Consider the following 16,902-nt stretch of genomic DNA (forward strand, 5'->3'; position numbering starts at 1 on the left):
AGTGATCTTTGCCCAGCAGAGGTAAAAGCTGTTGTAACGTCAACATTTTGAACTTGGGAATGTCCAGATAAGTGTTGAGGATAGACAAATCCAAAATTGGTCTCCATGTGTTCCCCTTTTTTGGTACTAGGAACAGGCGAGAATAAAATCCTAGGCCCCTTTCTGGCACAGGAACCGGCTGAATGGCCCCTATCTGGAGTAACAGAGAAATTTGCTTGTGAGCCTCTTTTCTTTGTATAGGAGGAATGTCTGGCATGCCTTTGAAAGGAGGCAAGGTATGGAAATAAAACCTGTAACCGTGGTGAGCGATATCCAATACCCATCTGTCTTGGGTAATAACACTCCAATTTTCTTTGAAAAGTGCCAGCCTTCCTCCCAAAGGTGCTGCCAGACGAGAAGGCTCTGGCAGCTGAAAAGGCAGGTCATTGAGTCTGCTTACGAAAGGACTGACCCCTGCCCTCACCAGAAGACTGGGCAGGTGAACTCCCTGTTCTAGGCCTAAAAGAACCTTGAGCTCTGCCCCTACCACGTCTAGATCTACCCCTAGACTGAGAATCATAAGAAGGATATGTCCACCCCTTAGTAGGCCAATTTCTACTAAACTTTGGAGGCTGAACCTGCAAAAAATCTTTAACAGTCTGCATAGACTTAGCCTTGTCCTCCATTTTCTTTAAAACTGCTTCCACAGGCGCACCAAATAACACATCAGATTGTAAAGGGGCATCTAAAATCCTTGTCTTTACATGTTCAGCTAAATTCTGATCCCTCAGCCAGGCGTGCCTGCGAAGAACAGAACCAGTGGCTGCCACCCTCGAAGAGGCCTGTACAGCATCAAAACCACATTGCAAGGAATGCTTACCCACCTGTTCAGAAACATGAACTAAATCCTGCAACTCTTTACACTCAATACCTTCCGCCAGAGCATCTACCTTAGACTTCAATTGTGAAAGGAGATAATTTTGGTATTTCAACATGTGAAATTGGCAATTCAAAGCCCTCATGGCTAAGGTGGAAGAAGTATACACCTTCTTTCCCCATCTATCCAAAGCCCTTGCCTCTTTATCAGAAGGAACAGGATTTTTAACAACAGAAGCCTTAACACCTTTAGGGCCCTGAGAAACAGTTTCTGGGTCTGCCCTAGGACTGATAAAAAGATACATATGAGCATCAGGCACGCTATAATAGCTATCCGGTTTAACTGGGGCAGGAGGCAAAGAAGCAGGGTTCAGGGAAGCCTCTGCAAAACATCCTCTACCACATCCAGAACAGGAGGTATAGCCAAAGGCCTATGCTGGGGTAGAAACAAAAATTCCTAAGCCTTTTCCTGGAATCAGAGAAATCTTGACCTTCCCATTTAAAATGCTCCCTCATGGAATGAAGAGTCTCTGAAAAGTAAAATCCTCAGGAGGAGAAGCCGAAGGAGTAGAATTATCTACATCAGAATCAGAATAAGGAGGATACTCCTGCAAGTCTTCAGCCGAAGACTCAGAAGCCTCCGAACACTGCTCAAAACTCTCAAGCTCAGGTTCCACCCTAGGCCTCTTATCAGGGGGGGGCATAGAAACTCTAATCATAGTAATCAAATCTTCTGCCATTTTAAGCATATGTTTCTTAGGCAGAGACCCTGAAGAACTAGGGGAGACCCCCACTGAAGTTAACCCTGGCCTGCCTCTAGAAGAAGCCTTGGAAACAGAAGGGGAGGGCCTAACCCCCTTAGGAAGGGAGGGGAGAACAGCTACCTGAGAAGCCCCTTCAGCCTGGCCTACCTCCTGAGACGACACATCTTGTAACAGTAAAGTCTCTCCCTGAGAATCCAAAGGAACTTCTGGTAGAACCACCGGCTCCACCGAGCCCTCTAAAGAACCGGCGTCCGGGACAGACGGTTCTTCCACCCTAAACTTCGCTGCTTTGTCCTTGCGCTTTTAGATGAAGCGGGCGTCGAGCATCCGGCGGCATGTTGTAATTACAACGCTTCCCAAAAACTAACCTGGCACAATCTAATCTTCTCTTAATAGTGCGTTTGTTAAATCTAGCACAAGAGCGACAGCCAACAACGTCGTGCTCAGGCCCTAAACAAGGTATACACAAGGTATGGTAATCCCTATGAGGTATCTGTTTCCCACAAGAAATACAGTTATTCACTTTTTCTGACATCCGGTTAAATACTGAGGCAAGAAAAAACCAAAATATTCCCCAACGGGGTACTTAGCCAACTTTGATTCGGTCTGAAACTCCGACTTCAGAAAATTTCAGAACGCCAACCTGCACTCGCAATACTGCTTCTGCATCGGACCATGCGGCAAAAAAGACTGAGGATATGGCGTCGGTCATGCGCATTTGTACCCTGACGTCCTGATGTCAGTCAAATGCGCCTTGACCGACGTCAGCCTTATACTTTGGTATTCGGGCCGACTGGGACAGCGGACTACCCAAGTGTTAGGACTGCAGCAATGTGAGATGAAGAACATCAGACAGCGAGGTATCTCGTGGTCTGGGCCTAAACAGGTGACGCAGTAAGAATGAAAATCTCTGAGGTATTTGCTTTCCACAAGACAATTGCTAATTTTTTCTGAAATTGGTTAGGACAAGCAAAAAGGGTCCCCAACAATTTATTTATTTATTTAACATTTGTTGACCGGGAAAGTCCGACTAGGTTCCACAGATCCTGTTTTCAGTGGAGGCCCGGGGAGAAACACTCCAGAAGCATGTTTTTAGAATGTGGGAGGAAACCGGAGTACCCGGAGAAAACCCACGCGAACGCAGGGAGAAAGTACAGTTTTGTACCTACCATAAATGTAGATGTTCGAGTGCTAATACAGCTGCAGTCATAACAGATCGGTTCTCCTGCCGTCAGGCGGGTCCTCGGTTGGCCGAATTCCAAAGTCTAGGTCCGGCGTCGGTTGTCGTCGCTTCTTCCCTGACATCAGTGCGACAGGGGTATAAAAGAACCAGCCGACGCCATGTTCTTCAGTTTTTCTTGCCCCAGATGTCAGGTGCCCCCAGAAGGAAGGCAATACATAAAATTATGAAGTAATGCAATGCAATATAATCAAAAAACAGTAGTTGCAAGCAAATACACCATAAAAGAATACCCCTAGAGGGGAAGGAGGGAGGGAAACCTGGACTGCAGCTGTATTAGCACTCGAACATCTACATTTATGGTAGGTACAAAACTGTACTATGTTCATCGTGCATACAGCTGCAGTGATAACAGATGGGTAGAATCCCAAAGCTAAGAAAGGGGTGGTAGGCACTAGGTGGAACTAGGAGGAGCCAAAATGCCCTGCAAGACTGCAGTGGCAAAGCCTGCTCTAGATTTGGAGTATAATGGTAGGTTGTAGTGTTTGGAGAAGGTATGGACAGAACTCCAAGTGGCTGCTTCCAAGATATCCTTGGTAGGAACTCCTCTGAGGAAGGCTGCAGAGGTGGCTGTGGCCCTGGTGGAGTGAGTTCTAATGCCTGTAGGAACAGTTTTGCCATGAAAGGAATAGCAAAAGCGTATGCAGTGGGCTATCCATTTTGAGATTGTCTGCTTGGAAATTGGCTTTCCTGGAGCTCCTATCGCATAGGCCACAAAGAGCTGTTCTGATTTTCTGAAAGGCTTTGTTCTGTCCAAATAATGACGCAGTTGCCTGTGGATGTCCAAGGAATGCAGTAATCTCTCCCCTTTGTTTTGAGGATTGGGATAAAAAGTAGGTAAATGTATGGCCTGATTTAAAGCTACCCTGGATACCACTTCAGGCATAAAGGAAGGGTTGGTTCGTAATGAAACTCTGTCCTGATGGAAGATGATAAAAGGCTGGACAGCCATGAGGGCCTGTAGTTCTGAAACTCTACGAGCTGAAGTGATAGCCAGAAGGAAAGCTGTTTTCCAGGACAAATATTGCAAATCTGATGAAGCAGCTGGCTCAAAAGGAGGCAAAGTCAGTTTTTCCAGAATGAAATTTAGATCCCAAGCAGGTATTGGTTGTTTCCTTGGAGGTCTTAAATTCTTAGCCCCTCTGAGGAACTGTCTTAAAAGAGGGTGAGAGAATAAAGGAGGATCAGTGTTGTATTCTGCAGAAATGGCTGAGGCATGGATTTTGATGGAGGAGAACGAAAGTCCACTGCTTAGTAGTTCAGCCAAATATTGTAGTATTTGAGGTAAATTCAGTTTTCCAGGGTTCTGGCCCTTTTTCTCATTCCAGACACAAAAACGTTTCCATTTTGCAGAGTAAACTTTTCTAGTTGATGGCCTTCCGGCCTCCAAAATGACATCCTGCACCTCCTTGGAGAGTAGGGCCTGCTGTGATGCTAAGGAATTTTCCATGCGGTTAGATTGAGTGTTTTTAGCTGACTGTGAAGAGCTTTGAAGCTGTGCTGAGTCAGAAGAAGAGGCATTAGAGGCAGGGTCCATGGAGGGGAATGAGTCAGGCTCCTCAGGAATGGGTACCAGTGTTGCCTTGGCCAGTCCGGAGCAATGAGGATCATCTTTGGTCTGTCTGCTCTGGTCTTCAATAGAACTTTGGGCAGCAGAGGAAGAGGCGGGAAGGCATAAACTGTCATTGATGTCCATCTGAAAGTGAGAGTGTCCACTCTCCAGGCCTTTGGGTGGAAGGTCCTCGAGCAGAATTTTGTCAATTGATGATTTTTGTGGGAGGCAAAGAGATCTATGTCTGGCCTTCCCCATTCTTGGATTATTTCTGTAAAAACTTTTGGATGCAACATCCATTCGTGTGGATCTGTCATATTCCTGCTTAGGTTGTCTGCTAGCGTGTTTTCCTTGCCTGGCAAGTACTGTGCTTGTAGTTCCATTTGTAAGTCCATGGCCATGTTCCAAAGTGATATGGCCAGTCTGCATAGGGATAGGAATGTGTTCCTCCCTGCTTGTTTATGTACCACATAACTGTGGTGTTGTCCGTTCTTATCAATAGTTGACCTGGTTGTAGATGGTCCTTGAAAGCTATAATAGCATTTATTACTGCTAGCATTTCTTTTTGATTGATGTGAAGGTGCTTTTCTTTTTGGGACCATTTGCCCTGAATGCACCGGTCTGTCATGTGCGCCCCCCAGGCATAGTCCGAGGCGTCTGTTGTGATGACTTGAGTTGCTTGAGGCTTGCTGAATGGAAGACCTGTGTTTGCTTGACATGCTTGAGCCCACCACAGAAATTCCTTTTGCAGACATGGAAGTAGTGGTATTATTGTTTTCAAACTGTGGCTGTGTTGAGACCATATGTTTTTCAGGTACCACTGTAGTTTTCTCATATGCAGCTTTGCACATGGGTTAGCAAGATGCAAGATGCCATGAATCCCAGAGCCTGCAGGATTTTCCTCACAGTCAGCCTGGTGCAATTTGCCAGTGTTTTGAAGTACTGAATTAGTTGCCCCTGCTTCTCTGGCGTGAGGTAGGCCATCTGGGTGTTTGTGTCCAAATTGGCACCCAGGAAAATTATAATTCGAGAGGGTATTAGCCTTGATTTTTCTTTGCTGACTGTGTATCCCAGAGAGTTTAATAACATTATTACATAAGCCAGATGTTTCAGAAGAATGTGCTTGCTGTCCGCTTGGATCAGGCAGTCGTCCAAATAAGGGTATATTTGTATCCCTTGAAGTCTGCACTAGGCAATTACTGATGCCAGGCATTTCGTGAATACTCTGGGCGCAGTAGATAAGCCAAAGGGCAATGCAGAGAATTGATAATGGGTTGAACCTGCAAGAAATCTGAGGTATCTTCTGCAATTTTGTCTGATTGGGACATGCAGGTATGCCTCCTTGAGGTCCAATGTTACCAGCCAAGACTCCTTGCCCAGCATGGGAAGAAGTTGCTGTAGAGTGAGCATCTTGAATTTTGGTGCAGTAGGAATGTGTTTAGGATGGAAAGATCCAAAATAGGTCTCCAATCTTTTCCCTTCCTTGGCACCAGAAATAGCCTGGAATAAAAACCTTGACCTTGTTCGTGTAGGTACCTCTTGAATAGCTTTCATGTTTATAAGATCTGAAATTTGCTTTTGTGCCTCTGCCCTTTGTTTGTGTGGCAGTTTTGGCAGGCCTCTCATTTTGGAAGGGTATGAAAGTGGAATTTGTAGCCTCTGTTTATAATGTCCAGGATCCATTTGTCCTTTGTGACAACATGCCAATTTTTGAGAATAGTGCCAGCTTTCCTCCTAAGGTGGCTGCCATTTGCGACCTGGTTGGCCTGCAAAGGGGAAAGTCATTGGGTTTGCTTTCTGAAAGATTGTGAGTTGTCCTCACCACCTCTTGGTGTAGGAGCTTGCCATTGTCTGCCTCTGTATGATCCTTGTGGTTGTCCTCTGCCCCTCGGGCGCCTGTATCTGCCTCTTTGGGGTCTGTCCGTGGCAGGAAAGGACCAGTTTTTGGAAGGCCAATTTCTACTACAACGTGGTGGTTGAACCTGCAGAAATTCTTTCACAGTTTGCATTGATTTAGCTTTTTCCTCCATTTTTCGTAATACTTCCTCAGCATTTGCCCCAAATAGTACATCCTTTTGAAGAGGGGCATCTAATAATTTAGCTTTGACATGATCAGGCAAGGTTTGTTCCTTGAGCCAAGCATGCCTGCGTATGACTGAGCCTGTAACAGCAGCTCTACATGAGGCCTCTAGAGCATCAAAACCACATTGTAAGGTATGTTTACCCACTTGTTCTGCACTATGCATCAAATCCTGCAACTCCTTCAAGTCTGGTTGTTCAGGTTGTGACATTTTACTTTTCAATTGAGATACCAGAAACTGTTGGTATTTTAGCATATGAAACTGACAGTTTAAGGCCCTCATGGTTAAGGTAGCCGAGGTATATACCTTTTTCCCCACCTTTCTAAGGATCTGGAATCTCTCTCGGAAGGCAATGGATTTTTGGCAATGGAAGCCTTAACTCCCTTGGGTCCCTGTGAGATGGTTTCTAGGTCAGCAGCATGGCTTTTGTAGAGAAATTGGTGTGAGTCAGGAACCCTGTAGTACCTGTCAGGCTTAACTGGAGCTGGAGGTAGAGAGTCCGGGTTAAGGCAGGCCTCCGAGTAAACATCATCTAGGATGTCCAAGACAGAAGGTATAGCCAGAGGCCTGTGCTGGGGTAACAAAAGAAATTCCCTGAGCCTTTTCTTGGAATCGGAATAATCCTGGCCTTCCCAGTGGAAGTGTTCCCTTAAGGTATGCAAAGTTTCCCCAAATGAGAAATCCTCAGGGGGGGATACAGAAGGAATAGACTCCTCTGCATCAGAGTCTTCAAAGGGAGTAAGCCTGTTCCTGATCATCAGAGTGTTCTGAAATAATGGATCCCTGATGAGAGGAGGGGGAATCTTCCTCCACTCTGAGCCTTTTGTCGGACGCGGCTGAGAACCTCTGATTAGAGTAATTAAATCCTCAGCCATTTTAAGCATCTGTCTCTTAGGCATGGGGCCTGGAGATGGGCCCTGTGTAACTGGTCTCTTAGGGTGCATGGTTGCTTTAGACTTGGTGAAAGCCTTGATGGAGAAAGAAGAGGAAGGTCTGAAGACACCTTGAGTGGAGGTGGACCTGTCCACATTCTGTGTTTCAACGCCAAGAGTGGCTTCGGTATCTGTAGTCGGGGTGTGGGCCGAGGAGCCTGCGACCTCGGGTACAGGAGACACCGCCAAAGATGTGTTGTCGGTAGTCAGGGGCTGCGTAGGCGTCTCACTGAGAACCAGACCACGTGTAGTCGGCTTTGGCGTGGTGTCGGTAGAGGCCGCGGACCTCGAGTGTCGGTCCTTGTCTTTGCGTTTTTTAGACAAAACCGGTGTCGGAGTATCCGACGACATGGTATAGTTAAATGCTTTCCCAAAAAAAATGCTGGGCGAACTCCGCCCGACGCTTAATAGTGCGTTTGTTGAATGTAGCACAACAGTGACAGACCGAGATGTCGTGGTCTGGGCCTAAACAAGGTATACAGAGGGAATGGAAATCCTTATGCGGTATTTGCTTCCCACAAGAAATGCAATTATTAACTTTGTCTGACATCGGTCTGAGGCAAGAAAAGTTTCCCCAACGGGGTACTTAGCTTTTAAGAAGACTTCGGTTTCCAAATTTTTCGTAATCTCAGGAGCTGGCCGACCGGCACTTGCGAACTGCTTCTGCTTCGGGCACCGCGCGGCAAGAAAGACTGAAGAACATGGCTTCGGCTGGTTCTTTTATACCCCTGTCGCACTGACGTCAGGGAAGAAGCGACGACAACCGACGCCGGACCTAGACTTTGGAATTCGGCCGACCGAGGACCCGCCTGACGGCAGGAGAACCCATCTGTTATGGCTGCAGCTGTATGCACGATGAACATCATGCAAACTCCACACAGAAGGCACCCCAGCCGAGAATCGAACCGGAGAACCTCTTGCTGTGAGGTGACAGCATTAAAAGGTACTTATCTTTTTGAAGACTTCAGGTCTAAAACTCGAAAATGAAAATTTCAGGAGTTGGCCGACCGGCTCTTGCAAACAGCTTCTGCTTCGAGCACCGTACGGCAAGACAGACCGATGTAATGGCATCGGCTGCATGCTTTATACCCCTAACGGCCTGACTTCATGGAAGAAGCGACAGCATCCAACGCAGAAAACTGAAGACTCTCGTATTCAGACCGGCTGAGGGCTACCTGCAGGCAGATAACCCAAATGTGATGACTGAAACAGTGAAACACGAAAATCATCAAGACTGAGTTGGCTGAACAAAGGTGGATTCTCTTTTAATGTAGCAAATGCGCCTGGAATTAATGATATGGTCTCTCTCAAATCCTTGCTGTGTGCACATGCACTACCCCACTGAAGCTTTACAGGTTGATTTGCATTAGCTATATTTTTTACATAATGTTTATGGGAAGATGTGTGTCTTTAAGAGCACTGTTTAAGTGATCATCTCAATTTGATGCGTTTTTAAATACGGAGCAGGTGCTGTTATTGTGAGTCTGAAGAAGCAACAGGTCATGAAAGCACTTATTAATTTTTTATATTAAAGTTGTTTTTGCCTTTAAGCTGTGGTGATTCTGTTTGGTTTGTTATTTTTGTGATTTCTGTAAACTTGGTTACCACTCTGAGAACAAAAGGGGGGATTAGTTATCAATGAAAATTGGTCAAGGTTGAGTTGCAAGCTCTCATGGTGGATCAGACACTTTCTGCAATAGTCAGAAAAATCAATACAACTGTTTTCCATGTCATGAACCTCAAATCAGCCTGATGGGCTGGTTCAAATGGATGAAGAGTTTATTTATTTTTTTCAAAACAAATTTGAGATCCCAAGCAGGAGCCACCAGTTTTCTAGGCCGCCAGGTATACAGCACCCCTTTTCAAAAACAGTTTTACATGGGGATACACTGAAAGAGGAGGGTCCATGGCAGACATGGGGAAATGGTGGACAAGTGAATACTGATAGAGGAGTAAGAAAGGCCAGACGCTATCTTACAAATGCTATAGAACCAGAAAAGTACTAGCTTTAAAAAGGTCCTGGGTCCTGTCTTGGCACCAACTAGAAAATCTTTTCAATTTAGTAATATATGATTTCCTGCTAGCAGGCTTATTTGTTCCCCATTAATACCTGCTGCAGGTCCTTGGAAAATAGTTTTAATAACTTAGACACCTATCATCTGGACAGTTAAAGTTGCTTCAAGTTGGGGTGCATTAAACCACCCCTGCTTTGTGTGAATAGGCCCAGTCTGTGAGGGAGCTTGTGGTAATTGCCCTTGGCCCTTTTCAAAAGGGGAGAGAACTGTTGCTTACCCACAAAGGACAGTCACCAATATGATCACTGGAGACTCTCTTGAATCTTCAGAATGACCCACATCATCAGTGAAAAGCATACAGGAACATTCCTGCAAAAGAAAATGAAAGAGCATCTGCTCTCTGAAGTCCTTGGAGGGAGCAGAAAAGAGAGATTATCTGAATCAGAGGCAGGCTAGGATTAAGTGGGGGGAGATGCTCAGAAAAAGACAATTCTTCATCATCCTCAAATCCTGAGGAGTCAGAATCTTAAAAGGAGACATCCCTCCTAGTTTTGCTGGGAGAAGCTTCAGTTAAGGAGCTGTGTCTGGCTAGGCTCCCTAGATTTCATGAAGACCATGAATTTGTGGGATATCTTCAAAAGGTCCAGTGCTTCAATCTAGGCTGTAGCAGCTGGGGACTGGGAGTTAGCAGAGGCAAGATGACTGGTGTCTTATTCTTAAGAGTCTATTCAGAAAGACACTGGACAAGGTCTGCTGACTACAATCTTTGTCAGTGTTCCCAAAGTTTGAACATATCAAACAGGAGAATTATCTCCCTTACTAACAAATGCTCGAGTGTCAGAAGCTGAAGCCTGCAGAGCAGTTTCAGACTCAACAAGTAAAGGTGCTGGAGTAATATTAGACTGGCCTGCTACCGTGGATACCTCCCCCCAAGGGTCACACCTGAAGGCTTGGGCCTAGTAGTCAGGTCAGGGGGCTGCAAAGGCACCTCACCTCAGTAGCCAGGCAACTTAACTCAGATGGCAAAGGTTCCCTGGCATGCACTGAATGCTTTTCCTTTAAAATTTGTCCTTACGTTTCTTGGACAAGATAGTAGTTGAAGCAGAGGAATGACAGGGAGAGGCAGGAACAGAGTCCAAAGATTCCATGTGGGTTGCAAGGCCATTGGCCCTATACTTAAGAGTCTTAGCTTGAAACGCAAGCACAATCCACACAAAAGGAATGAAAATCTTTGTGGTATTTTTCCCCCCACACTAAGTAGTTACTGACCTTTTTTAATTATTAATCAGAAGAGAAAATTCCTCAATGGGGTTACTTATCTGAAAGCAGAAGGAAATAACAGAAAACAAGCTGCAATGTCTGATAACAATGGAGTAGTGCAATAGACTCTTAAAGGCTAGGGGCAATGCAAAGACGCTGGAAATCTGGCAGATCACCTGCTTTTGCAAGGCAGAAATACCCAAAACTCAGTACTCCACTACTGACTATGAAGAACATCAGTAGAGTAAAAGTCAAATCAGTCATTTTTTTGTTGGGAAACTAGAATTTCACTGTTTTCACTGAAGCAATTCTATTCTGGTTATACCTTCAGAAAAAGATAACTTTTCAGTGGGAAAATCTGAAAAATAATTTTCAGAATCCTATTTCTCTTCCTGTGGAGTAGTAGGTACAGAAGAAATATCTCAGTCTAATTTCTGAAATTCAGACTGGGAAGCAGTATCTGAAAGAGGAAAATCACTTTCTTTTAGTACTTTGTGAGAAATCACAATTTAAAGAATGAAAGACTTTAAGCCCTTATGGAAACCCAGCCAATCTTTCTAGTCTCTTATGTGAAAGCAGAAGACACATGCCTGTTTTTCTTTTCCTAACAGACCCACTAGAAAAAGACTGACCCAAAGATGGGGCTCTTGACTGGGAATCAGGCTCCTTAGAACAGCTTTGTGGTAAAGCATCGTCCAACTCCCTTCCAAGAGAAGCAAGTGCGATTCTCCTTTGTGCACAGAAGAGAATCAAACAGCTGCAAGACACGTGTATCTTCTGGTCTTTGAAGGCTTCCCAAGAAGCAACGCCAGTGGGATTGAGAGAAGACGATAAAAAGTTTGAGATACCCAATTTGCCACAGCAGTGTCATTCAGAGGCCAAAGATATAAAGAAGCATACATGACTACTAAAGATTCCCACATCACTTTCTTCTTACACAAAGGGGAAGGAAGAACCAAAAGTGCTCGCAATCTGCTCCATGTTCTAGCTTGACAAGCATTAGCACATCGTTGACAAGTCTGTGAATCACCTGTAACCTGACAGGATCTTACAATTTTTGAAGTTAAACCTCACGTCTAAGCCTCAATCTGTAATATCCAATAAAAGAACTACAATTTCACAAAAAAAATTAAATCAGTTGGTCTCCAAACAGGTTAACCTGACAAAAGTTAACATTTTCTCACAAATTTTAGTGACAACCACTAAAACACAATTCATAGCTTAAATTTTCTAAAGAAAAAGTAAACTTTTCAGAAATTTTGACAGAAGTAGGTGGTTTTTCAAGATGGGAACTTACCTGCTCAACCCTGGTGAAGCACCAACAGCCAATCACTCCAAACCAGTAGGGAGAGCATACTTCAATGGCAACAAGGTTCTGAAGGTTCTCTGCCCTAAAAACTGACTTTACTATGGCTCTCTTCCTGTCCTTCAGTGATTAGGGCATGTGGAAAAATGGCTTAAAATTTTGGAGGCTGTCTTGGTTGTCCCATCATTGGTTAACTATAACCCCATATAGCTTAGGCTACTGCAATAGTGACTTGATTATCTTATGTTCTGAAGAAGAGACAGTGGCTCATTCTAAACATTTATGACCACTGAAGGTCAGTGCTATGATCTTTAACGCTCATAAACTCAGCTTATGTCCGTGCACCACAACATCAAATTTCACACAGCCATTTCAAAACGTTAACAGCCTAAAAATACCTACCTTATTTATTTTTTCTTTAGGGTGCTGTAGAAGTGCTGGGAAATGAGAAAGTGCATCACAATTCAGAACAACCTGTGTCTGTTCATCTGTACCAGTAACAATGTTGCCCACTGCTCTGAGTGCTGCAGTCTGGAAAAAAATATGCCAGTCACATAAGCAAAAACCAAGTCTGCTATTTAAAACATCATATACAAATGTACAGGTTGTACAATACAAACGTGATACAAGTATATCCTCAAGGAGTGGTCACTAAAACAATCTTAACATTAGGAATTTAGTCCACTCATATTGTGTTTATCCTGGAAAGATTTTCAGACAGTTTTGTCTCTTAGAGATTTAAGATAGTAATGTCCTTAGATTCTAAAAAAAACCTTGGTCAGTAGCCTCCTAAGCGCATCACTATTGGAAATATTCTTCAGTTTTCATCTGAAAGAGCCATAACAGAGAAGTTGATTGTGGAATAAGTTAAAAGCCATATTTAACGATAACACTTAAAATGTAAGCAAAAAAATACAGTTGTGTACACTTACCATAAATGTAGATGTTGAGTGTATTCACTGTTGCAGTCATTACATTTGGGTAATCTGCTGGCAGGTTGCCCTCAGTCGGCCTGAATAACAAAGTCTTGGGTCCTGCGTCGGTTGCTGTCTCCTCTTCCATGACGTCAGGTCGTCAGGGGTATAAAACATGCAGCCGACGCCATTTTATTCAGTTTTTCCTTGCCCCAGATGTCAGGTGCCCCCCAAATGGGGAGAAAAAATATATATACAAAAACTGTAAATATATAAATGCACATTTAGTAACATAAACTTTACCTTCAACTAAAAGCAAATACACCACAAAGGCTTTTGAGAATAGTGAAGGAAAGAAAGGTATAGAATGGGGGATGGCGGGTGGGTAACCCGGACTGCAACAGTGAATACACTGAAACATCTACATCTATGGTAAGTGTACACAACTGTACTATGTTCTTCCTGTTTCACTGTTGTAGTAATTACATTTGGGTAGAATCCCAAAGCTATGGATGGGAGGCTGGAACTAAACAGCATTAGGAGCGGCTATAAGGCCCTGCAGGACTACAGCGGCAAAGCCTGCCCTGGATTTAGAGAAGAAAGATAAATGATAATGCTTTGTGAAGGTATGAACAGAGCTCCAAGTAGCAGCTTCTAGAAGTCTTTGGTTGGGACCCCTCTGAGAAAAGCTGCTGAAGTAGAGGCAGCCCTGGTGGAATGTGATCTGATCCCCTTGGGAACAGGTTTACTATGGTGCAAATAGCAGAAATGAATGCAGTGGCTTTATCCATTTAGAAAGAGTCTGCTTTGATATAGCCTTCCCCTCTGATCCTGCAGCAAATGCTACCAGTAGTTACTCAGACTTTCTTAGAGATTTGATCCTGTTCAAATAATCATAGTTGTCTGTGTACATCCAATGAACGCAGAATCCGCTCCTCCTTGTTCTGTGGATTTGGGTAAAATGTTGGCAGGTGAATGGTGGCCACACTGGATACCACCTTAGGCATAAAAGAAAGATTGGTCCTGATGGCCACCCTGTCCGGGTAAAATATAATGAAAGACTCCACTGCCATGAGAGCCTGTAGTTCTGAAACACTTATTGCTAAAGTGACTGCCAAAAGAAAAGCTGTTTTCCAAGATAGACATTTTATATCCGCAGTAGCTGCTGGTTCAAAAGGAGGCAGGGTGAGTTTTTCCAACACAAAATTGAGGTTCCATGCAGGAGTTGGTGCTCTCCTGGGAGGCCTTAAATTTGTGGCCCCTCTAAGATACTGTTTAAGCAGTGGATGAGAAAAGAGGGGAGGCATGAATTTTTATTGAAGAAAAAGATAGGCCCTTGTCAAGCATCTCAGTTAAGTATTGTAAAATCTGAGTAATACTGGGGCTTTGGTGTGTCTATTCCTTGTGCTTGGTTCCAAGCACAGAATCTCTTCCATTTATCAGCATAAGATTTTCTAGTACTAAGCCTTCTGGCTTCCAAAATGACATCCATCACAGATTTACTGAGAGTTGTGGTTTGAATAATTAGTTGATTAGCCATGCTGCAAGACTCAGAGTTTGGAGATGAGTGTGCAGAATTTGATAGTTCTGCTGAGACAGTAGATGAGGTACTTGAGGCAAGTACCATGGAGGAAGGTGTGACACATTCCTTAGAAGCGGGTACCAGTGCTGGCGAGGCCAGTCTGGAGTAATTAGGATCATTTTTGTATTTTCCTGTCTGACTTTTAGTAAGACCTTGGAGAGTAGAGGCAGAGGGGAAAGGCATAGACTGATAGGTTTTTCCAGCTGAATGATACAGCATCCACTTTCCATGCTTTTTTGTGATGAGTTCTTGTGCAGAATTTGCCTGATAATTTTGGGAGAGGCAAATAGATCTATGTCTGGGCTCCCCCATTTCTGTGTAATCCAGTTTCCATTTGTGCGGGTCCATAAGATTTCTGCTTAGGTCGTCTGCCAGAGTATTTTGCTTTCCTGGCAGGAACTGAGCTTGAAGATGTATTTGGTAAGTCAAGGCTGTGTTCCACAAGGTCAAGGCTAGTCTGCAAAGTGGGTAGGAATGTGTACCCCCCTGCTTGTTTATGTACCACATAACTGTGGTGTTGTCCGTCTTTATCAGTAGTTGTCCTGGATTAATTAAGTCCTTGAAGGCTGTCAGAGCATTCTGAACAGCTAGCATTTCTTTCTGGTTGATATGCAGATGCATTTGGTTTGGGCTCCATTTGCCCTGAATGCATCTCCCTGCCAGGTGGCTCACCAAGCATAGTCTGATGCATCTGTAGTTTGGGTTTGGGTGGCAGGGGGTAGAGTGAATGACAGTCCCTTGTTTTGGTGATATGTCTTTGCCCACTAAAGAAACTCCTGTTGTAGGCAGGGAACGAGAGGAATCATTGTTTCCAGGCTGTGACAATGTTGACTCCATAAACTTTTTAGGTATCATTGTAGTTTCCTCATATGCAGTCTCGCATATGGAATTAGTAGAATGCAGGATGCCATGAACCCCAAAGCCTGCAGAATTTGTCTTGCAGATAACTGGGTTTTTGTTGCCATTTGTTTGAAGTATGTTGTCAGTTGCCTTTGTTTGTCTGGCGTGAGGTAAGCCATCTGGGCAGTTGTATTCAAGCTTGCACCCAGGAATGTAATTATTTGAGGGGGTACCAGTTGTGATTTCTTTTCGTTTATGATGTACCCTAGGCATGCTAGAAACCTTTTTACAAACACCAGATGTTGAAGAAGAGTGTCCTTGTCCTCTGCTTGAATGAGACAATCGTCCAGATAAGGATACATTTGAATGTTTGTCTGCAGAATGCAATTACTGGTGCCAGGCACTTTGTAAAGACCCTGGGTGCAGTAGATAAGCCAAAGGGCAGTGCAGAGAATTGGTAATGCAAAAAACCTGCTTTGAAGTGGGGGTATCTTCTGCACTGATTTCCTTATTGGGATGTGCAGGTATGCCTCTTAAGTCTAGAGTTACTAACAAAGCATTCTTGCCTAGCATAGGCAGTAGCTGTTGTAAAGTCAGCATTTTGAATTTTGGAATGTCCAGGAAACGTGTTCAGAATCGATAAGTCCAGTATTGGACGCCATGGATTGTCTTTTCTGGGTACCAGGAAAAGTCTTGAATAAAAACCTTTTCCTTTTTCCTTTTCTGGTACCGGTTGAATAGCCCCCATATCCATGAAGGACATAACTTGTTTCTGGGCCACTGCCCACTGGTTTTGTGGCAGATCCGGCCATCCGTTTGGAATTGCCAAAGTATGGAAATGAAATCTGTACCCCTGGGATACTATGTTTAATACCCACTTGTCCTGGGTAATTAACTGCCAATTTTGAGCATTAAGTGCCAGTTATCCCCCCAAGGGGGCTGCCAAAAGATAAGTGCTTGGAGATGGAAGAGGAGTGTCATTGAGACTGCTTACTATAGGGTTGCGCTTTGTTTCCTCCAGATTTGGAGGTGGAGGCACCCCATTGCTTTGACCTGAAAGAACCCTGTGATTGATATCTGGAGCCTTTTGAGCACCTGAGCTTGCTCTGAGTGGCTCTGTTGGACACAGGAAAGGACCAATTTTTAGTAGGCCATTGCCCACTGAACCTGGGTGGCTGCACTTGCAAGAAATCTTTTACAGTTTGCATAGATTTAGCTTTGTCTTCCATTTTCTTTAAAGCCTCTTCTGCCTTATTACCAAACAGAGTATCATGTTGCAAAGGGGCATCCAACAATTTAGCTTTAATATGATCAGGCAGATTTTGATCTTTGAGCCAGGCATGCCTTCTTATCACAGATCCAGTAACGGCGGCCCTACTAGAAACCTCCAAGGAATCAAAACCACATTGCAAAGTATGCTTTCCAACCTGTTCTCCTGAATGCAATAAATCCTTTAACTCTTTTTTTCACACAATCAGAAATCATTATTTACTGTTTCAGTAAGCCCATAACATGCTGTTGATATTTAAGCATATGAAACTGGCAGTTTAAAGCCCTGATT

General features: G+C 44.1%; 1 protein-coding gene across 1 annotated transcript in view; it reads right to left on the reverse strand.

Moving 5' to 3' along the window:
• The window catches only part of KPNA4 (karyopherin subunit alpha 4), a 1,407,074-nt gene that overhangs the window by 297,142 nt on the left and 1,093,030 nt on the right, over positions 1-16,902 (reverse strand). Inside the window, exon 12 of the mRNA XM_044069621.1 lies at positions 12,408-12,536. Within this exon, the coding sequence (XP_043925556.1) occupies positions 12,408-12,536 (129 nt within the window). The remainder of the gene's footprint in view (positions 1-12,407; positions 12,537-16,902) is intronic.

The sequence above is a fragment of the Protopterus annectens genome, chromosome 4.part0 (assembly GCF_019279795.1).
Source record: "Protopterus annectens isolate FY-2018-M chromosome 4.part0, PAN1.0, whole genome shotgun sequence".
Taxonomy (NCBI): Eukaryota; Metazoa; Chordata; order Ceratodontiformes; family Protopteridae; genus Protopterus; species Protopterus annectens.